Here is a 23,294-nt window from a genome sequence, read left to right as displayed (position 1 = left end):
GGAGTAGCAATTTGCTAGAAGAAGTACGGGAAGAATAATAACTGAACCGCGTGCTTCGTGACAGTGCCCATGGTGGCAGGTGAGGTAACGAATAAAAGAATCTGTATTCAACATAATCTCATGCATGTGTAGCAAGATTACATCGTGATGCGGTGTCAAACCTTTCCTCGATCTGTCTCTAATAAATAAAGAATCATACTACTCGTACTAGTATAAACAGCACGAAAACAGAAGTGTAGTCTCCGCTCCATCTAGAACACGATGGCAGCGGCAACCGCGCCGGCGACAGCGACGAAGCTGACGGTGGACGTGTAGACGGCGGAGCTCGCGGGGGCGTCGGCTGGGGCGCCGGCCGGTGTGGCGGAGACCGCGGAGGGGGTCATCGCGGAGGGAGCTTCGGCCGGGGTCTCCATGGGCGAGGCCATCGGCGACGGCGACGCGGCGGTGGGCGGAGTGGCGACCGGCGCAGGTGCGGTGGCCGGGGACCTCGCCGGCGGCGCGGGGAGCGGGGCCATCCTGGGCGCCGGCATGGGGCCCTGTGCGGCGGCGGTGACGGCGAGGAGGGCGATGATCGCGGCGACCACGGCGAAGCGAGCCATTTTGCTGCTGTTGATGGTGAAGAACTGGGCAAGGATTTGGAGAGGAGAGGAGTTGATGGCTAGCAGATTTGTAGAACTGCGACTTGTGAATTTGGATGGACGTAGGAGTCGCGATTTTATAGCGGGAGGCGACTGGAAATGTGGAGATGTCGGTTAAGGAACAGCTGCGACGTTCAAGTCTCGGGCTGGCGTGGGCCGTATTCCACATTTCCACTGCCGTCAAGGCTAAGAACGCGTGAAACCAGATTGTCAGTGCGCAGGTGGACACGTCTTTGCTGGGCGGCGGCGCGGCGCCGTGCAAAGTTGATCCCTTCGCGGGAGGCACCGGGTCCTCTGTCTAACGACCAGTAGCCTCGAGCCACGTTGTGGATACTCAAAGACGTGAGATGTGATCTACTCCATTTTTCTACCGACACTTTGCGTTACCTGCTCCACCACGTATGTTCCAATTTGGTGGTACTCGTCAACACTGAAACCTGCATTATTGCACAAGTCGTGTAGAATTTTGACTTCATAAGAGTAATCCAAACAGTAAAGGGAAAACGAGGCAATGCACAACTCATCAGCAGTTCTCAGCGCCAAACTTATCTTTTCAAAAAAGAAAATTAAGAAAAAGATTTCCTTCGTACTAGTGGGTTTACGTGGGTTATAAGACTGATGATCCGAAGTAAAGTAATGTCTCTAGTTCCCAGCTTAAGTGTTCTTTTGATTTATAGAATTTATATAAAAAATATGTATGATTTTAATTCTATGGGAATTTTTTTAACCAAATTGTTTGACTCATAGGAATATATCCTATAGGAACCCATCCTATAGAAATCTCTTACTGTAAATCCTATAAGAAAAAACATTGGATCATACATCATGAAAAATTCCTTGCTACAATCAAACACAATTCATCTTCCCATAAAATTTAAGTAGGCATAACATCCAAATTCTATTATTTTATATTCCTATCATTTTTCTATCCTATGAATCAAAGAAGCACTACGTGAAAATGGCCAAGGAAGAAGAAAGTGGGAATGTTATAGCTTCAGATTTTGGTGTTGACCACTTTATGAACCCCATAGATTTCGGTTTATATTAACGATAGTCGGGAAAACCGCGATGTAGTTATTGTGGACCTGGGTGTGTGTCAACTCTTTTCACACAATAAAAGCAAAAATACTAAATGCTAAAAGAGAAGAAGCATAAATCACTATCGAAACAAATCACACCCTATTAATATGAACCAATAGCCCGTGTTTCTTTTTAAACCTACATAGCGTTTCACATGAATATATTGGCTCGGTCTCTCATAACTCATAATTTCTTGCTTTAGGATTTCCTCCACACCGAACAAGGGATCCTATCACACTCCATCCGTTTTAATAACTAAGGTGTATAAATTTAGTGAAAAGTCAATATCCTCTAAGTTTAACCAATGTTACAGAAAAAATATGCAAATTTATGACACCAAATCAATATTAGTTTCGTAATATATTTGTCTCATGTTATAGATGTTTTATTTTCTTATTTATATTTGATTAAACTTTGTAAGCTTTGACTTTTGGCTAAATTTGTAAATTTTATTCATCGTATCGGATGTAATACATGTGTAACCTCATCCATCATGGACGGTGGAGCTACACAATCTAAGTTTATATTTCATACTTTCGCATCTCCGGTGATCCAGAACTAGTAACAAATCATATATTTGAATGATGATCAAACCTATCAAGGTAATACTTTTACCATGTAATCAATGGGCATCTCAAGCAGAGCACTTAAATGGACCCATGACTGAATAAAACCCGCTAAAGTCCCTAAAAACAAGTAAATATGTGTTGGGCATGTGATACGTCTCCGACGTATCGATAATTTCTTACGTTCCATGCCACATTATTGATGATATCTACATGTTTTATGCACACTTTATGTCATATTCGTGCATTTTCTGGAACTAACCTATTAACAAGATGCCGAAGTGCCAGTTCCTGTTTTCTGCTGTTTTTGGTTTCAGAAATCCTAGTAACGAAATATTCTCGGAATTGGACGAAATCAACGCCCAGGTTCCTATTTTGCCCGGAAGCATCCAGAACACCCGAGAGCCGCCAGAGGGGGGCCACAGGGCCCCCAGATGATAGGCCGGCGCGGCCCAGGCCCTGGCCGCGCCGCCCTATGGTGTCGTCGCCCCTTCGACCTTCTGACGCCGCCTCTTCGCCTATATAAAGGTCCCAGACCTAAAACCTCGATACGGAAAAACCACGGTACGAGAAACCTTCCAGAGCCGCCGCCATCGCGAAGCCAAGATCTGGGGGACAGGAGTCTCTGTTCCGGCACGCCGCCGGGACGGGGAAGTGCCCCCGGAAGGCTTCTCCATCGACACCACCGCCATCTCCATCAACGCTGCTGTCTCCCATGAGGAGGGAGTAGTTCTCCATCGAGGCCCGGGGCTGTACCGGTAGCTATGTGGTTCATCTCTCTCCTATGTACTTCAATACAATAATCTCATGAGCTGCCCTACATGATTGAGATTCATATGATGATGCTTGTAATCTAGATGTCGTTATGCTAGTCAAGTGGGTTTTACTTATGTGATCTCCGGAGACTCCTTGTCCCACGTGTGTAAAGGTGACAGTGTGTGCACCGTGTGGGTCTCTTAGGCTATATTTCACAGAATACTTATTCACTGTTATGAATGGCATAGTGAAGTGCTTATTTATATCTCTTTATGATTGCAATGTGTTTTGTATCACAATTTATCTATGTGCTACTCTAGTGATGTTATTAAAGTAGTTTTATTCCTCCTGCACGGTGTAATGGTGACAGTGTGTGCATCCGTGTTAGTACTTGGCGTAGGCTATGATTATGATCTCTTGTAGATTATGAAGTTAACTATTGATATGATGGTATTGATGTGATCTATTCCTCCTACATAGTGTGAAGGTGACAGTGTGCATGCTATGTTAGTACTTGGTTTAGTTGTGTTGATCTGTCATGCACTCTAAGGTTATTTAAATATGAACATTTAATTGTGGAGCTTGTTAACTCCGGCATTGAGGGTTCGTGTAATCCTACACAATGGTGTTCATCATCCAACAAAAGAGTGTAGAGTATGCATTTATCTATTCTGTTATGTGATCAATGTTGAGAGTGTCCACTAGTGAAAATATGATCCCTAGGCCTTGTTCCTAAATACTGCTATCGCTGCTTGTTTTCTTTTACTTTCTTTGCGTTACTACTCTTTGGCGTTACTACGCTTGTTTATCGTCTGGGCAAAGCACTTTTCTGGTGCCGTTGCCACTGCTCATACTTATTTATACCACCTGTATTTCACTATCTCTTCGCCGAACTAGTGCACCTATTAGGTGTGTTGGGGACACAAGAGACTTCTTGCTTTGTGGTTGCAGGGTTGCATGAGAGGGATATCTTTGACCTCTTCCTCCCTGAGTTCGATAAACCTTGGGTGATCCACTTAAGGGAAAACTTGCTGCTGTTCTACAAACCTCTGCTCTTGGAGGCCCAACACTGTCTACAAGAATAGAAGCACCCGTAGACATCAAGCTATTTTCTGGCGCCGTTGCCGGGGAGGAAAGGTAAAAGGTACTCACACTCCGGATCTCGGCTACTAAGCTATTTTCACCGTTGTAAGTACTCGAAGCTATTTCCTTTAGATCCTGCAATTGCATCTTTTTGTTTCTTGTTTACACTAGTTTGGCATAATGGACAAGAATGAGCTTCTTATTCTATTTCCTGATTTAAAACATGGACTGTTTGATGCGAAAATTAAAAAACCTATGGAATCTTATTTGCATGCTGGTAGTAATATTAGTATGAACGCTTTGAACACCATTGTTGATAATAATATAGAAAGTTCTAAGCTTGGGGAAGCTGGTTTTCATGATCTTTTTAGTCCCCCAAGCATTGAGGAGAAAATTTTCTTTGATGATACTTTGCCTCCTATTTATGATGATTATAATGATAGTGGTCTTTTGGTGCCACCTACTATGGAGAGTAAATTTTGTTGTGATTATACTATGCCTCCTACACTTGATGAGAATAATAATGATAGCTACTTTATTGAATTTGCTCCCACTACAACTAATAAAATTGATTATGCTTATGTGGAGAGTAATAATTTTATGCATGAGACTCATGATAAGAATGCTTTATGTGATAGTTATATTGTTGAGTTTGCTCATGTTGCTACTGAAAGTTATTATGAGAGAGGAAAATATGGTGGTAGAAATTTTCATGTTACTAAAACACCTCTCTATGTGCTGAATTTTTTTAAACTACACTTGTTTTATCTTCCTGATCTTGTTACTTTGCTCTTCATGAATTTATTTGTGTACAAGATTCCTTTTCATAGGAAGCATGTTAGACTTAAATGTGTTTTGAATTTGCCTCTTGATGCTCTCTTTTGCTTCAAATACTATTTCTTGCAAGTGCATCATTAAAACTGCTGAGCCCATCTTAATGGCTATAAAGAAAGAACTTCTTGGGAGATAACCCATGTGTTATTTTGCTACAGTACTTTGTTTTATATTTGTGTCTTGGAAGTTGTTTACTACTGTAGCAACCTCTCCTTATCTTAGTTTTGTGTTTTGTTGTGCCAAGTAAAGTCGTTGATAGCAAGGTTGATACTAGATTTGGATTACTGCGCAGAAACAGATTTCTTTGCTGTCACGAATCTGGGTCTAATTCTCTGTAGGTAACTCAGAAAATTATGCCAATTTACGTGAGTGATCCTCAGATATGTACGCAACTTTCATTAAATTTGGGCATTTTCATCTGAGCAAGTCTGGTGCCCTTTTAAAATTCGTCTTTACGGACTGTTCTGTTTTGACAGATTCTGCCTTTTATTTCGCATTGCTTCTTTCGCTGTGTTGGGTGGATTTCTTTGTTCCATTACCTTCCAGTAGCTTTGGGCAATGTCCAGAAGTGTTAAGAATGATTGTGTCACCTCTGAACATGTGAATTTTTGATTATGCACTAACCCTTTAATGAGTTTGTTTCGAGTTTGGTGTGGAGGAAGTTTTCAAGGGTCAAGAGAGGAGGATGATATACTATGATCAAGAAGAGTGAAAAGTCTAAGCTTGGGGATGCCCCGGTGGTTCATCCCTGCATATTTCAAGAAGACTCAAGCATCTAAGCTTGGGGATGCCCAAGGCATCCCCTTCTTCATCGACAACTTATCAGGTTTCTTTTCTTGAAACTATATTTTTATTCAGTCACATCTTATGTACTTTACTTGGAGCGTCTGTGTGCTTTTGTTTGTGTTTTTGTTTGAATAAATGCTTGTGTGGGAGAGAGACACGCTCCGCTGGTTCGTATTAACACATGTGTTCTTAGCCTTTAATTTTCATGGCGAAGGTTGAAACTGCTTCGTTAAATTGTTATATGGTTGGAATTGGAAAATGATACATGTAGTATTTGCTATAATGTCTTGGATAATGTGATACTTGGCAATTGTTGTGCTCATGTTTAAGCTCTTGCATCATATACTTTGCACCCATTAATGAAGAAATACATAGAGCTTGCTAAAATTTGGTTTGCATAATTGCTCTCTCTAAGGTCTAGATAATTTCTAGTATTGAGTTTGAACAACAAGGAAGACGGTGTAGAGTCTTATAATGTTTACAATATGTCTCTTATGTAAGTTTTGCTGCACCGGTTCATCCTTGTGTTTGTTTCAAATAACCTTGCTAGCCTAAACCTTGTATCGAGAGGGAATACTTCTCATGCATCCAAAATCCTTGAGCCAACCACTATGCCATTTGTGTCCACCATACCTACCTACTACATGGTATTTCTCCGCCATTCCAAAGTAAATTGCTTGAGTGCTACCTTTAAAATTTCCATCATTCGCCTTTGCAATATATAGCTCATGGGACAAAATAGCCTTAAAAACTATTGTGGTATTGAATATGTACTTATGCACTTTATCTCTTATTAAGTTGCTTGTTGTGCGATAACCATGCTCCTGGGGACGCCATCAACTTTTTATCTTTGTTGAATATCATGTGAGTTGCTATGCATGTTCGTCTTGTCTGAAGTAAGGGCGGTTTTCACAATCAAATGGTTTGAGTATGCATACTGTTAGAGAAGAACATTGGGCCGCTAATTAAAACCATGAATCATGGTGGAAGTTTCAGTTTGGACATAAAACCTCAATCTCTTATGAGAATATTATCTGTTGTTGAATACCTAAGCATTAAAAGAGGAGTCCATTATCTGTTGTCTATGTTGTCCCGGTATGGGTGTCTAAGTTGAAGAATGATCAAAAGCGAGAAATCCAATGCGAACTTTCTCCTTAGACCCTTGTACAGGCGGCATAGAGGTACCCCTTTGTGACACTTGGTTGAAACATATGTCATGCAATGATAATCCGTGTTAATCCAAGCTAATTAGGACAAGGTGCGGGCACTACTAGTATACTATGCATGAGGCTTGCAACTTGTAAGATATAATTTACATGATACATATGCTTTATTACTACCGTTGACAAAATTGTTCCATGTTTTCAAAATAAAAGCTCTAGCACAAATATAGCAATCGATGCTTTCCTCTTTGAAGGACCTTTCTTTTACTTTTATGTTGAGTCAGTTCACCTATCTCTCTCCACCTCAAGAAGCAAACACTTGTGTGAACTGTGCATTGATTCATACATACTTGCATATTGCATTTGTTATATTACTCTATGTTGACAATTATCCATGAGATATACATGTTACAAGTTGAAAGCAACCGCTGAAACTTAATCTTCCTTTATGTTGCTTCAATACCTTTTACTTTGAATTATTGCTTTATGAGTTAACTCTTATGCAAGACTTATTGATGCTTGTCTTGAAGTACTATTCATGAAAAGTCTTCGCTTTATGATTCAGTTGTTTACTCATGTCATTACCATTGTTTTGATCGCTGCATTCATTACATATGTTTACAATATGATCAAGTTTATGATGGCATGTCACTTCAGAAATTATCTTTGTTATCGTTTTACCTGCTCGGGACGAGCAGAACTAAGCTTGGGGATGCTGATACGTCTCCGACGTATCGATAATTTCTTACGTTCCATGCCACATTATTGATGATATCTACATGTTTTATGCACACTTTATGTCATATTCGTGCATTTTCTGGAACTAACCTATTAACAAGATGCCGAAGTGCCAGTTCCTGTTTTCTGCTATTTTTGGTTTCAGAAATCCTAGTAACGAAATATTCTCAGAATTGGACGAAATCAACGCCCAGGTTCCTATTTTTCCCGGAAGCATCCAGAACACCCGAGAGCCGCCAGAGGGGGGCCACAGGGCCCCCAGATGATAGGCCGGCGCGGCCCAGGCCCTGGCCGCGCCGCCCTATGGTGTCGTCGCCCCTTCGACCTTCTGACGCCGCCTTGATACGTCTCCGACGTATCGATAATTTCTTATGTTCCATGCCATATTATTGATGATACCTACATGTTTTATGCACACTTTATGTCATATTCGTGCATTTTCTGGAACTAACCTATTAACAAAATGCCGAAGAGCCAGTTCCTGTTTTCTGCTGTTTTTGGTTCCAGAAATCCTAGTAAGGAAATATTCTCGGAATCGGACGAAATCAAGACCCAGCATCCTATTTTGCCCGGAAGCATCGAGAACACCCGAGAGCCGCCAGAGGAGGGCCCTGTGGGCCCCAGATGATAGGGTGGCGCGGCCTGGGCCCTGGCCGCGCCAGCCTATGGTGTCGTCGCCCCTTCGACCTTCCGACTCCGCCTCTTCGCCTATATAAAGGTCCCAGACCTAAAACCTCGAGAAGGAAGAACCACGATACGGAAAACCTTCCAGAGCCGCCGCCATCGCGAAGCCAAGATCTGGGGGACAGGAGTCTCTGTTCCGGCACCCTGCCGGAGCGGGGAAGTGCCCCCGGAAGGCTTCTCCATCGACACCGCTGCCATCTCCACCGCCATCTTCATCACCGCTGCTGCTCCCATGAGGAGGGAGTAGTTCTCCATCGAGGCTCGGGGCTGTACCGGTAGCTATGTGGTTCATCTCTCTCCTATGTGCTTCAATACAATAATCTCATGAGCTGCCTTACATGATTGAGATTCATATGATGATGCTTGTAATCTAGATGTCATTGTGCTAGTCAAGTGAGTTTTACTTATGTGATCTCCGGAGACTCCTTGTCCCACGTGTGTAAAGGTGACAGTGTGTGCACCGTGTGGGTCTCTTAGGCTATATTTCACAGAATACTTACTCACTGTTATGAATGGCGTAGTGAAGTGCTTATTTATATCTCTTTATGATTGCAATGTGTTTTGTATCACAATTTATCTATGTGCTACTCTAGTGATGTGTTATTAAAGTAGTTTATTCCTCCTGCACGGTGTAATGGTGACAGTGTGTGCATCCGTGTTAGTACTTGGCGTATGCTATGATCATGATCTCTTGTAGATTGTGAAGTTAACTATTGCTATGATTGTATTGATATGATCTATTCCTCCTACGTGGCGTGAAGGTGACAGTGTGCATGCTATGTTAGTACTTGGTTTAGTCGTGTTGATCTTTCTTGCACTCTAAGGTTATTTAAATATGAACATTGAATTGTGGAGCTTGTTAACTCCGGCATTGAGGGTTCGTGTAATCCTACGCAATGTGTTCATCATCCAACAAAAGAGTGTAGAGTATGCATTATTCTATTCTGTTATGTGATCAATGTTGAGAGTGTCCACTAGCGAAAGTCTATTCCCTAGGCCTTGTTCCTAAATATCGCTATCGTCGCTTGTTTCTTGTTTCTTGCGTTACTACTGCTGCGTTACTACTGCTGCGTTACTGTCCTGGGCAAAGCACTTTTCTGGTGCCGTTGCTACTACTTATTCATACCACCTGTATTTCACTATCTCTTCGCCGAACTAGTGCACCTATTAGGTGTGTTGGGGACACAAGAGACTTCTTGCTTTGTGGTTGCAGGGTTGCATGAGAGGGATATCTTTGAGCTCTTCCTCCCTGAGATCGATAAACCTTGGGTGATCCACTTAAGGGAAACTTGCTGCTATTCTACAAACCTCTGCTCTTGGAGGCCCAACACTGTCTACAAGAATAGAAGCTCCCGTAGACTTCAAGCACTTTTCTGGCGCCGTTGCCGGGGAGGAAAGGTAAAAGGCACTCATACTCCGGTTCCAGGTAACAGTACTTTTCTGGCGCCATTGTGTTTGTGCTCGAAGCTATTTCCTTTAGATCCTGCAATTGCATCTTTTTGTTTCTTGTTTACACTAGTTTGGCATAATGGACAACAATGAGCTTCTTATTCTATTTCCTGATTTAAGACATGGATGGTTTGATGCGAAAATTAAAAAACCTATGAAATCTTATTTGCATGCTGGTAGTAATATTAGTATGAACGCTTTGAACACCATTGTTGATAATGATATAGAAAGTTCTAAGCTTGGGGAAGCTGGTTTTTATGATCTTTTTAGTCCCCCAAGCATTGAGGAGAAAATTTTCTTTGATGATACTTTGCCTCCTATTTATGATGATTATAATGATAGTGGTCTTTTGGTGCCACCTACTATGGAGAGTAAATTTTATTGTGATTATACTATGCCTCCTACACTTGATGAGAATAATAATGATAGCTACTTTGTTGAATTTGCTCCCACTACAACTAATAAAATTGATTATGCCTATGTGGAGAGTAATAATTTTATGCATGAGACTCATGATAAGAATGCTTTATGTGATAGTTATATTGTTGAGTTTGCTCATGATGCTACTGAAAGTTATTATGAGAGAGGAAAATATGGTTGTAGAAATTTTCATGTTACTAAAATGCCTCTCTATGTGCTGAAATTTTTGAAGCTACACTTGTTTTATCTTCCTATGCTTGTTACTTTGCTCTTCATGAACTTGTTTATTTACAAGATTCCTATGCATAGGAAGCATGTTAGACTTAAATGTGTTTTGAATTTGCCTCTTGATGCTCTCTTTTGCTTCAAATACTATTTCTTGCAAGTGCATCATTAAAACTGCTGAACCCATCTTAACGGCTATAAAGAAAGAACTTCTTGGGAGATAACCCATGTGTTATTTTGCTACAGTAATTTGTTTTATATTTGTGTCTTGGAAGTTGTTTACTACTGTAGCAACCTCTCCTTATCTTAGTTTTGTATTTTGTTGTGCCAAGTAAAGTCTTTGATAGTAAAGTAAGTACTAGATTTGGATTACTGCGCAGTTCCAGATTTCTTTGCTGTCACGAATCTGGGTCTACCTCCCTGTAGGTAGCTCAGAAAATTAATCCAATTTACATGCATGATCCTCAGATATGTACGCAACTTTCATTCAATTTGAGCATTTTCGTTTGAGCAAGTCTGGTGGCCTAATAAAATCCATCTTTACGGACTGTTCTGTTTTGACAGATTCTGTCTTTTATTTCGCATTGCCTCTTTTGCTATGTTGGATGAATTTCTTTGATCCATTAATGTCCAGTAGCTTTATGCAATGTCCAGAAGTGTTAAGAATGATTGTGTCACCTCTGAACATGTTAATTTTTATTGTGCACTAACCCTCTAATGAGTTGTTTCGAGTTTGGTGTGGAGGAAGTTTTCAAGGATCAAGAGAGGAGTATGATGCAATATGATCAAGGAGAGTGAAAGCTCTAAGCTTGGGGATGCCCCGGTGGTTCACCCCTGTATATTTTAAGAAGACTCAAGCGTCTAAGCTTGGGGATGCCCAAGGCATCCCCTTCTTCATCGACAACATTATCAGGTTCCTCCCCTGAAACTATATTTTTATTCCGTCACATCTTATGTACTTTGCTTGGAGCGTCAGTTTGTTTTTGTTTTTGTTTTGTTTGAATAAAATGGACCCTAGCATTCACTTTGTGGGAGAGAGACACGCTCCGCTGTAGCATATGGACAAATATGTCCTTAGGCTCTACTCATAGTATTCATGGCAAAGTTTCTTCTTCGTTAAATTGTTATATGGTTGGAATTGGAAAATACTACATGTAGTAACTCTAAAATGTCTTGGATAATTTGATACTTGGCAATTGTTGTGCTCATGTTTAACCTCTTGCACCATATACTTTGCACCCATTAATGAAAAAATACTTAGAGCTTGCTAATTTGGTTTGCATATTTGGTTTCTCTAGAGTCTAGATAATATCTAGTATTGAGTTTTGAACAACAAGGAAGACGGCATGGAGTCTTATAATGTTTACAATATGTCTTTTATGTGAGTTTTGCTGTACCGTTCATCCTTGTGTTTGTTTCAAATAACCTTGCTAGCCTAAACCTTGTATCGAGAGGGAATACTTCTCATGCATCCAAAATACTTGAGCCAACCACTATGCCATTTGTGTCCACCATACCTACCTACTACATGGTATTTATCCGCCATTCCAAAGTAAATTGCTTGAGCGCTACCTTTAAATTCCATCATTCACCTTTGCAATATATAGCTCATGGGACAAATAGCTTAAAAACTATTGTGGTATTGAATATGTACTTATGCACTTTATCTCTTATTAAGTTGCTTGTTGTGCGATAACCATGTTTTCTGGGGACGCCATCAACTATTCTTTGTTGAATATCATGTGAGTTGCTATGCATGTCCGTCTTGTCTGAAGTAAGAGAGATCTACCACCTTTATGGTTGGAGCATGCATATTGTTAGAGAAGAACATTGGGCCGCTAACTAAAGCCATGATCCATGGTGGAAGTTTCAGTTTTGGACACACATCCTCAATCTCATATGAGAATAATAATTGTTGCCACATGCTTATGCATTAAAGAGGAGTCCACTATCTGTTGTCCATGTTGTCCCGGTATGGATGTCTAAGTTGAGAATAATCAAAAGCGAGAAATCCAAAATGCGAGCTTTCTCCTTAGACCTTTGTACAGGAGACATGGAGGTACCCCATTGTGACACTTGGTTAAAACATGTGCATTGCAAAGATCCGGTAGTCCAAGCTAATTAGGACAAGGTGCGGGCACTATTAGTATACTATGCATGAGACTTGCAACTTGTAAGATATAATTTTCATAACTCATATGCTTTATTACTACCGTTGACGAAATTGTTTCATGTTTTCAAAATAAAAGCTCTAGCACAAATATAGCAATCGATGCTTTCCTCTTTGAAGGACCATTCTCTTTACTTTTATGTTGAGTCAGTTCACCTATCTCTCTCCACCTCAAGAAGCAAACACTTGTGTAAACTGTGCATTGATTCCTACATACTTGCATATTGTACTTGTTATATTACTCTATGTTGACAATTATCCATGAGATATACATGTTACAAGTTGAAAGCAACCGCTGAAACTTAATCTTCCTTTGTGTTGCTTCAATACCTTTACTTTGATTTATTGCTTTATGAGTTAACTCTTATGCAAGACTTATTGATGCTTGTCTTGAAGTACTATTCATGAAAAGTCTTTGCTTTATGATTCACTTGTTTACTCATGTCATTACCATTGTTTTGATCGCTGCATCCACTACATATGTTTACAAATAGTATGATCAAGTTTATGATGGCATGTCACTTCAGAAATTATCTTTGTTATCGTTTTACCTGCTCGGGACGAGCAGAACTAAGCTTGGGGATGCTTGATACGTCTCCGACGTATCGATAATTTCTTATGTTCCATGCCATATTATTGATGATACCTACATGTTTTATGCACACTTTATGTCATATTCGTGCATTTTCTGGAACTAACCTATTAACAAGATGCCGAAGAGCCAGTTCCTGTTTTCTGCTGTTTTTGGTTCCAGAAATCCTAGTAAGGAAATATTCTCGGAATCGGACGAAATCAAGACCCAGCATCCTATTTTGCCCGGAAGCATCGAGAACACCCGAGAGCCGCCAGAGGAGGGCCCTGTGGGCCCCAGATGATAGGGTGGCGCGGCCTGGGCCCTGGCCGCGCCAGCCTATGGTGTCATCGCCCCTTCGACCTTCCGACTCCGCCTCTTCGCCTATATAAAGGTCCCAGACCTAAAACCTCGAGAAGGAAGAACCACGATACGGAAAACCTTCCAGAGCCGCCGCCATCGCGAAGCCAAGATCTGGGGGACAGGAGTCTCTGTTCCGGCACCCTGCCGGAGCGGGGAAGTGCCCCCGGAAGGCTTCTCCATCGACACCGCTGCCATCTCCACCGCCATCTTCATCACCGCTGCTGCTCCCATGAGGAGGGAGTAGTTCTCCATCGAGGCTCGGGGCTGTACCGGTAGCTATGTGGTTCATCTCTCTCCTATGTGATTCAATACAATAATCTCATGAGCTGCCTTACATGATTGAGATTCATATGATGATGCTTGTAATCTAGATGTCATTGTGCTAGTCAAGTGAGTTTTACTTATGTGATCTCCGGAGACTCCTTGTCCCACGTGTGTAAAGGTGACAGTGTGTGCACCGTGTGGGTCTCTTAGGCTATATTTCACAGAATACTTACTCACTGTTATGAATGGCGTAGTGAAGTGCTTATTTATATCTCTTTATGATTGCAATGTGTTTTGTATCACAATTTATCTATGTGCTACTCTAGTGATGTGTTATTAAAGTAGTTTATTCCTCCTGCACGGTGTAATGGTGACAGTGTGTGCATCTGTGTTAGTACTTGGCGTATGCTATGATCATGATCTCTTGTAGATTGTGAAGTTAACTATTGCTATGATTGTATTGATATGATCTATTCCTCCTACGTGGCGTGAAGGTGACAGTGTGCATGCTATGTTAGTACTTGGTTTAGTCGTGTTGATCTTTCTTGCACTCTAAGGTTATTTAAATATGAACATTGAATTGTGGAGCTTGTTAACTCCGGCATTGAGGGTTCGTGTAATCCTACGCAATGTGTTCATCATCCAACAAAAGAGTGTAGAGTATGCATTATTCTATTCTGTTATGTGATCAATGTTGAGAGTGTCCACTAGCGAAAGTCTATTCCCTAGGCCTTGTTCCTAAATACTACTATCGCTGCTTGTTTACTGTTTTACTGCGTTACTACTGCTGCATTACTACTGCTGCGTTACTACTGATGCGTTACTGTCCTGGGCAAAGCACTTTTCTGGTGCCGTTGCTACTACTTATTCATACCACCTGTATTTCACTATCTCTTCGCCGAACTAGTGCACCTATTAGGTGTGTTGGGGACACAAGAGACTTCTTGCTTTGTGGTTGCAGGGTTGCATGAGAGGGATATCTTTGACCTCTTCCTCCCTGAGATCGATAAACCTTGGGCGATCCACTTAAGGGAAACTTGCTGTTGTTCTACAAACCTCTGCTCTTGGAGGCCCAACACTGTCTACAAGAATAGAAGCTCCCGTAGACATCACGCCTCTTCGCCTATATAAAGGTCCCAGACCTAAAACCTCGATACGGAAAAACCACGGTACGAGAAACCTTCCAGAGCCGCCGCCATCGCGAAGCCAAGATCTGGGGGACAGGAGTCTCTGTTCCGGCACGCCGCCGGGACGGGGAAGTGCCCCCGGAAGGCTTCTCCATCGACACCACCGCCATCTCCATCAACGCTGTTGTCTCCCATGAGGAGGGAGTAGTTCTCCATCGAGGCTCGGGGCTGTACCGGTAGCTATGTGGTTCATCTCTCTCCTATGTACTTCAATACAATAATCTCATGAGCTGCCCTACATGATTGAGATTCATATGATGATGCTTGTAATCTAGATGTCGTTATGCTAGTCAAGTGGGTTTTACTTATGTGATCTCCGGAGACTCCTTGTCCCACGTGTGTAAAGGTGACAGTGTGTGCACCGTGTGGGTCTCTTAGGCTATATTTCACAGAATACTTATTCACTGTTATGAATGGCATAGTGAAGTGCTTATTTATATCTCTTTATGATTGCAATGTGTTTTGTATCACAATTTATCTATGTGCTACTCTAGTGATGTTATTAAAGTAGTTTTATTCCTCCTGCACGGTGTAATGGTGACAGTGTGTGCATCCGTGTTAGTACTTGGCGTAGGCTATGATTATGATCTCTTGTAGATTATGAAGTTAACTATTGCTATGATGGTATTGATGTGATCTATTCCTCCTACATAGTGTGAAGGTGACAGTGTGCATGCTATGTTAGTACTTGGTTTAGTTGTGTTGATCTGTCATGCACTCTAAGGTTATTTAAATATGAACATTTAATTGTGGAGCTTGTTAACTCCGGCATTGAGGGTTCGTGTAATCCTACGCAATGGTGTTCATCATCCAACAAAAGAGTGTAGAGTATGCATTTATCTATTCTGTTATGTGATCAATGTTGAGAGTGTCCACTAGTGAAAGTATGATCCCTAGGCCTTGTTCCTAAATACTGCTATCGCTGCTTGTTTACTGTTTTACTGCGTTACTACTGCTGCGTTACTACTGCTTGTTTACTGTCCTGGGCAAAGCACTTTTCTGGTGCCGTTGCCACTGCTCATACTTATTTATACCACCTGTATTTCACTATCTCTTCGCCGAACTAGTGCACCTATTAGGTGTGTTGGGGACACAAGAGACTTCTTGCTTTGTGGTTGCAGGGTTGCATGAGAGGGATATCTTTGACCTCTTCCTCCCTGAGTTCGATAAACCTTGGGTGATCCACTTAAGGGAAAACTTGCTGCTGTTCTACAAACCTCTGCTCTTGGAGGCCCAACACTGTCTACAAGAATAGAAGCACCCGTAGACATCAGCATGCTTATCCCAGATTTGACATGCTTATTCTGGTATGTCCATATCTTGCAGTGATATCAATGTAGTGCACCGTTCAACATTATTTTCGAAGTTAACCCATGGAGAGGCACCTCTTTTTGATTTTGGCCTCAACAAGCACAAGTACAGAATGGCAGATTTTCTTACTTACATACAGGATCCACCCCAAATGGGCAACATTTGTGAAGCCAATTTCAAACTCCCAAGATAAGAAGAAGACTCTCTATACCACTATGCTATATTATGTTAGAAAAGATGTGGAGCCATCATTTGTGGTGTTGGCATGTTGCAACCCCTCCTTGCCTTTTTGCGGGGACTAACTAAATTCTAGGATGAGAAGACTCTCAGCTCATTCTGCGGAACACGATCATAGAGGATGAGCATGCCTTGATGTGCCCTATGCTCATGAGTGCATGAGAAGAAGATCCGACCCAAGAGAATAGCCGAAGGCCGGATCCAAAGGTTTCTCAGGGTGCACCGGGAGTTCAAAGACCGGGAATGCATGGAGAACTCCGGGCTGAATTGGTTGAGGAATCGTGAAAAGTGGCATGACAAAAACAATTGATTTTGTGTTCGACTTATTTGTTGAACTTTATGTTATGTGCACTATGTTATTTGCTTTAAATTAAAACATTGAAATTTCTGAACTTTAAATATGTTGAACTTCATGTTTATGCGTTCCAAAAGTTCAAATTATTTTGATTGTAAATTGCAAAGACCAAAATACATGGACACGAGTGGAGATGCTCACAGCCATTTCATCTCCAGTCAGGCAATCACAGTGATTCGTAGTTATATTACCAATTGTGTTGCGGATGCGCTAGAGCGGTCAGTCGTGTATCTGTAATGCAAAATCGGTTTTGGCTTGGGCAGACATTCGTGTCTAATTCGGCGCCCGTGAATATTTTTGGACTTGGTGTTGCCAACGTTCTGACGAGTGTGGTTAACTGCGTGGGCATGATTTTTCGAGTCGTGTCTTTCTGTATATATTTTGGGCAGGCAGCCCATAAAAAGTGCCGCGCGCGTTCGTGGTTTTATGGAAGCAAATTGCTGGAAGAATTATCTTCGTGACAGTAGGTAAGCTCATAAAAGATTCACACGGTAGGACAGAGCACATATATGGCAGGTGAGGTATAACGAACAAAAGAATTTGCATTGAAGATAATCCCATGCATGTGTAGCAAGATTTACATCGCGCGCGATGCGGTGTCAACCCTTTCCTCGATCGATCTGTCTCTAATGAATAAAGAATCATACTGTAGAACGAATCTCGTAATATGAACAGCACGAAAACAGAAGCGTAGTCTCCGCTCCATCTAGAACACGATGGCAGCGGCAACCGCGCCGGCGACAGCGACGAAGCTGGCGGTGGACGTGTAGACGGTGGAGCTCGCGGGGGCGTCGGTTGGGGCGCCGGCCGGTGTGGCGGAGACTGCGGAGGGGGTCATCGCGGAGGGGGTCACCGCGGAGGGAGCTTCGGTCGGGGTCTCCATGGGCGGGGCCGGGGGCGAGGCCATTGGGGACGGCGACGCGGCGGTGGGAGGGGTGGCCGTGGGCGGAGTGGCGACCGGCGCAGGGGACCTCGCCGGCGGCGCTGGGAGCGGGGCCATCCTGGGCGACGGCATGGGGCCCTGAGCGGCGGCGGAGACGGCGAGGAGCGCGACGATGGCGGCGACCACGGCGAAGCGAGCCATCTGGTTGTTGGCGATGATGGCTACTAGCCTACTAACGATCGAGTTGGCTAAGATTTGCAGAGGAGATGAGAAGATGGCAAAGCGAATGCTGAGGCTGTGTGCGTCGAAGCTGTTTTGAGTTGTGAATTGGGATGGAGCGAGGAGCCGGGTTTTATAGTGGGGTGGCGCGTCTAAAGTGTCGGTTAGTCAACAGCTGTAACGTTCGAGTCTCGAGCTGCCATGAGCCCACGTTTCAGTGTCGCCAGGGCACCAAACCAACGCGTGAGACCAGGCTGCGAGTGTACAGATGGGTGGCGCAAAGATTGATGCTTGGGGCCGAGGCACCGCGTCCTGGCCTCCCGGCGCTAATCACGACTTCCGACCGTTGAACACCGTGCAAGCACGCACTGAAGCTTCGCGTCAGCCATCAGTCTACTCTAGTCTAGTCTCGCATACAAGAAGCGTAAATTTCAGTTTTGGCAGAGCAAGTCAAAAAGCAGAGGGTTAATTCGGGAGATACAGGCGGCTGCTCGCGTTTCGAATTTTATTAAGATACTCACAGTATCACAGGCTCACAGCTCTTTTCCCCCACCAAGGATTCCTTATACAGTATGAATACAAATTCACTACAGAATCTCTGTAGCAACTTAATATCACATGCAATTCAAGACATTTAAGTTGCACACGGTTAAGTTGTTATAAATCCAAAATTTAAAGCACACATAGAAATAGCGACATCACCGCTGCACTAACAACACACGAGAAGCGAGAAGATTCTCCAAAAGCAACATCTTCAGAAAGGTACAATAACAACAATGTTAAAGTTTTTTTTCTTAAATAAATTGGGATAGGCTAGATATAAAAGCCAACGGAAGCATAAGGATACCAATACAAGGCGAGAGAGAGAGAAAAAAAATAACAAGCAAAATAAGATTTCGGTACATGAATCGTTGGTTTCAGTGTTTTCCATACCTCTAGCTCTCCTTGTATTTTTGATACTCTTTAGAATTTTACTGGTGTTTGGTGTTTCTGAATGACTCCGTTGGATATGACCAAATCACCTTATTTGTCGGTGTTGGACTAGCTTCTCGTCAGCCGGTGTCACCTCTTGCCTATCACGTAGTATCTTGTTGTTAATTCGGTCCTTTCTTGTATGAATGATTATCAATAGAATGTGAAGTTTTTACAAAAAATAAATAAATAAAGCTCTAGGTTTGTTCCAACTCTTGAGCATGTTAATATAAAATGTTAGCTCAAATATGTGCTATTATCAACACTTATGAAATTATTAAAAATATATAGTATGCTATATTTAATCAAACTAATTTGATCTTGTAAATGTTGTATATAATCTAGGTACTTGGATAAATTTGAAGGACTAGGATCACGGGCGAACGTGCGAACTTTGACACTGTCGGGATGCGTACTGAGAAAGCGATCTAGAATCAACTTGCATGGGTGGATGTAGTCATGAAAGAAAGAAAAAAAAAACTCCCTCCATTCCTAAATATAAGGCTGACATAGTGGGGAGTAACTTAGACTAGTAACCTCCGTCCCAAGGAATAAGGTACACGCGTATTCCAAGACGAACTTTGACCATAAAAATTGAGCAACAAAATCTTGGTTATATTATATGTAATTAGTATCGTTGGATTCGTATTGAAAAGCACTTTCTAATGATGTTAATTTTATACAAACAATCTTTATATATTTAAAGTAATACTTAGTCAAACGAAAAGCACGTAAAACGAGAGCGCCTTATTCCTTGAATCAGAGGTAGTATATCATGTTACTAGTCTAAGTTACTATCTTCATAGTGGATAGTAACTTATATGTGGTGCAATATATTGTGTTGACCCCTCTTATGTTAAAAAAAATATGTTGTAGACTCATCTTGCATTGGGGTGTGTGATGTTTTGGTAACATAGCTAGTTATCACTTCACTTTTTTTTTCATTTATTGGCATGCCATGTCACCAAAACATCTTGAGATGTGTGATGTTAGTAGCTAGTATGTTACTTCCACTATGAGTAGTCTAAAACTGCTCATAGTGGGAGTAACATAGCTAGTAACATCACACATCTCACGACATTTTGGTGACATGGCATGCCAATAAATAAATAAAGAGAGTAAGGTGGTAACTAGCTATGTTACCATAACATCACAAACCCCAAGGCAAGATGAGTTTACAACATAATAAATGACACAATGCATGGCACCACATGGAAGTTACTACCCACCATGAAGGTAGTAACCTAGACTAGTAACATGGCATATGTTACTAGTTTCAGTTACTCCCCACTATGACTAGCCTAAGCCACATAGTTTTTGGCACGGAAATTAAAGAACATATATTGAGAGAAAATTGTACCAGGTTTAGGCGGGATTATTCCTATACATTTGACCTGAGAAAATAAAAGACTTTGCATAAGATGAGAAAATATAATTAAATCCCTCAAATAAATTTCCATACAAGTGGTGTGTCGCACTAAAGCCTATATTCTGGATTTTTTCTCGAAAAACTATATGGCTTATATTCAAAGACGGAGGGAGTACGTATTACCACTATCTATAAAAAGATGTCTCAATTTTATTAAAATATACATATATCTAGACATATTTTAGCATGTAGATACATGCAAATTTAGAAAAAATTAAGATATTCTTTTATAAACAAAGAAAGTTACCGAACCCTACAAGTTAAAGACCCTACAAATTAATAAATAATAACCATGTGAACTTTTTCAAGGCGGTGGCTCCCTTCGCTTGCGTTCGGCCGATATAATTCCCAGAAAAAAAAGTCTGTCTTAGTGCAACTCTTGATCTCAAATGAATTGTATCCATAGTAGTATATCCAATCATAATATAATGGCTGCATGATTTCTAGCAATATTGTATCTTAGTATAGTACTTCTTCCGTCATATTAAGTTCGTTTTAGATTTATTTATGTTTGTCAAATAGAAGATAACTTTGGTGTGATAGATGGAAGTACATAGCAATCTTTTCCACTGCCTCAAATAAAAGAAACGTAGAACAAATTTTTAGTCTCGGACTACTTTTCTTTTATATTTAATATAAGCAAACAAGCCGCTTTATTAAAAATCTTTCAATCCCCTTAGATACCCTGGTAAGGAAAAAAGTGCGTCAAAACTTGCTCCCTAATACAATCTGGAGCGTCATTGCTAAGGGAACCACTAAGCCCAGCCTTGCCTAATTGCGCCAGCACATGCGCAATACCGTTGCTTACACGATCCACTTTTGAGACAACAATTTCGCTGTAAACCTTGAGAATTTCTCTAGCTTCTAAGATGATAGCCCAGCTGGGTGACTGTTCTACAGAATCCGACGAGATAGACTTAACAGCATACAAGCAGTCTGACTCCAACCACTGTCGGAGATGAACCAGGTGACGAGGTCCATCAAAACATGCAATAACTTCCGCTTCCTCTGCGCTGCTACAAAAAAGAGTAATTTTCCAATCCGTTAAAATTACCCTCCCGTGGTGATCCCGCGGTAGTCTCAGACTACTTTGTTCCCATGAAACCTATCTTAACTTCGTTAAAATTTAAATTATATCTAAACACTAAATAATAAATACTACCTCCGTTTCAAGGAATAAGGCGCACGCGCATCCCAAGACGAATTTTGACCATAAAAATTGAGCAACAAAATCTTGACTATATTATATGTAATTAGTATCGTTGGATTCGTATTGAAAAGCACTTTTTAATGATATTAATTTCATCCAAACAATCTTTATCGATTTGAAGTAATTTTTGGTCAAACAAAAAGCTCGTAAAACGAGGGCGCCTTATTCCTTAAAACGGAGGTAGTACATCCAATTTGAAACAAAATTAAGAAAAATTTCGTGAAACGGTGGGAGCTGTATATAAGCTGAGTTGACAAAAGGAAGGTGATAAATGAAAGAATTTATATTCATTAATATGCATGATATGTAACCAGATTACTACATCGCAATGTCGTTGCAATCTTTCCTCATCAATCTCTACAAAAGAATCACAAAACGAATCTGGTAGCGTAAACTAACACCAAAACACAGAGTCTTGCCCGCTCCATCTGTCTAGAACACGATGGCGGCGGCGACAGCGCCGGCGACGGCGACGAAGCTGACGGTCGACGAGTACACGGCGGAGCTCGCGGGGGTGTCGGTGGGGGCGCCGGCCGGTGTGGCAGAGACCGCGGAAGGTGTCATGGCGGAGGGAGCCTCGGTAGTCGGGGCCGGTGGAGAGGCCATCGGCGACGGCGACGCGGCGGTGGGCGGGGTGGCGACTGGCGCAGGGGCGGTGGGCGGGGTGGCGACCGGCGCAGGAGCGATGGCTGGAGACCTCGCCGGCGGCGCGGGGAGCGGGGCCATCCTGGGCGCCGGGATGGGCGCCGCTCCAGGGGCCTGCGCGGCGGCTGTGACGGCCAGGAGGGCGACGATGGCGGCGACAACGGCGAAACGAGCCATCACGTCGGTGCTGCTGGTGTTTCCTGGAAGACTTTGCCTGAGATGTGGAGAACTTGGGGCGATAGCAAGATTGCTTAGGGCATGTACAATGGGACGATGTCAGCCTTCCCTTAGAGCCGCCACGTAGGATATTTGCTGATTTGGAGGAGAGAGAATAGAGAAAAAGAAGGTTGCCTTCCCTTAGCTAAGGGATGATCCCTTAAAAAATAAGAGAAGACAATTTGCTACATTGTACCACATGTCTTCCCTTAGCAGCCTATTTTCCTACCAAAATTAATTGATTCTCATTAATTGCAAGAGATAACACAAAGAGACAATGCATTGTACACGTTATCGTTAGTGTCCTCTCTAGATGATGTGGATAGCTAAGAAAAGGCGTGCCTTCTCTACCACTGTACATGCCCTTAGGCTATGCGTCGATGCTGTGTGAGAAGCTGCGAGATGTGTGCTGGTATCGAGGGAATTAGCGGGTACTTATAGCAAGAATGAACGCGTAATTTGTTGGTTAAGCAACAGCTGTCTCGTCGTCAGCCTGTAAACGTTCGAGTCTCGCGAGGCGAGACGGCGCGGCATCAGCGCGGTTGCTGTCACGTACTCCGGGCAACAACGCGTTTTAGACCAGACTGTCGCCGTGCTTCTGTGCAAGGTGCCCACACACTTGGCGGATCGGCGCCGCGCCCGGCCAAAGTTGACCTTTTTTTTCCCATGGAAGTTGACCCTTCAGATAAAAGTGTAAAGACTAGTTCCAATTCCGGGGCCACATGCCTCATTTCTTCGAGGAACGAGATTTTACTCCCTTCAATACGGGACTCTTATTTTTCCGGAGTAGTACATAAAAAAGGATCACGTTCCATCTCATGCAACACGATGTCGGGATCG

General features: G+C 42.3%; 3 protein-coding genes across 3 annotated transcripts; all 3 read right to left on the bottom strand.

Annotated features, from left to right (window-relative positions):
- Positions 1-206: 206 nt before the first annotated feature.
- Positions 207-667, bottom strand: LOC127297039 (uncharacterized). The gene has a single exon (XM_051327293.2). It carries the CDS (start codon positions 597-599, stop codon positions 252-254), a length of 348 nt encoding a protein of 115 aa, XP_051183253.1. The 5' UTR covers positions 600-667; the 3' UTR covers positions 207-251.
- A 16,737-nt stretch (positions 668-17,404) lies between these two features.
- Positions 17,405-18,008, bottom strand: LOC127297034 (uncharacterized). The gene has a single exon (XM_051327286.2). It carries the CDS (start codon positions 17,962-17,964, stop codon positions 17,587-17,589), a length of 378 nt encoding a protein of 125 aa, XP_051183246.1. The 5' UTR covers positions 17,965-18,008; the 3' UTR covers positions 17,405-17,586.
- Positions 18,009-21,868: 3,860 nt separating this feature from the next.
- Positions 21,869-22,493, bottom strand: LOC127297033 (uncharacterized). The gene has a single exon (XM_051327285.2). The coding sequence runs from the start codon at positions 22,413-22,415 to the stop codon at positions 22,026-22,028; it is 390 nt and encodes a 129-aa protein (XP_051183245.1). The 5' UTR covers positions 22,416-22,493; the 3' UTR covers positions 21,869-22,025.
- Positions 22,494-23,294: the final 801 nt, after the last annotated feature.

Source organism: Lolium perenne, chromosome 4 (genome assembly GCF_019359855.2).
Source record: "Lolium perenne isolate Kyuss_39 chromosome 4, Kyuss_2.0, whole genome shotgun sequence".
Lineage (NCBI taxonomy): Eukaryota > Viridiplantae > Streptophyta > Magnoliopsida > Poales > Poaceae > Lolium > Lolium perenne.
Note: the sequence above shows the minus strand (reverse complement) of the source record. Positions and strands in the feature narration are given on the sequence as shown.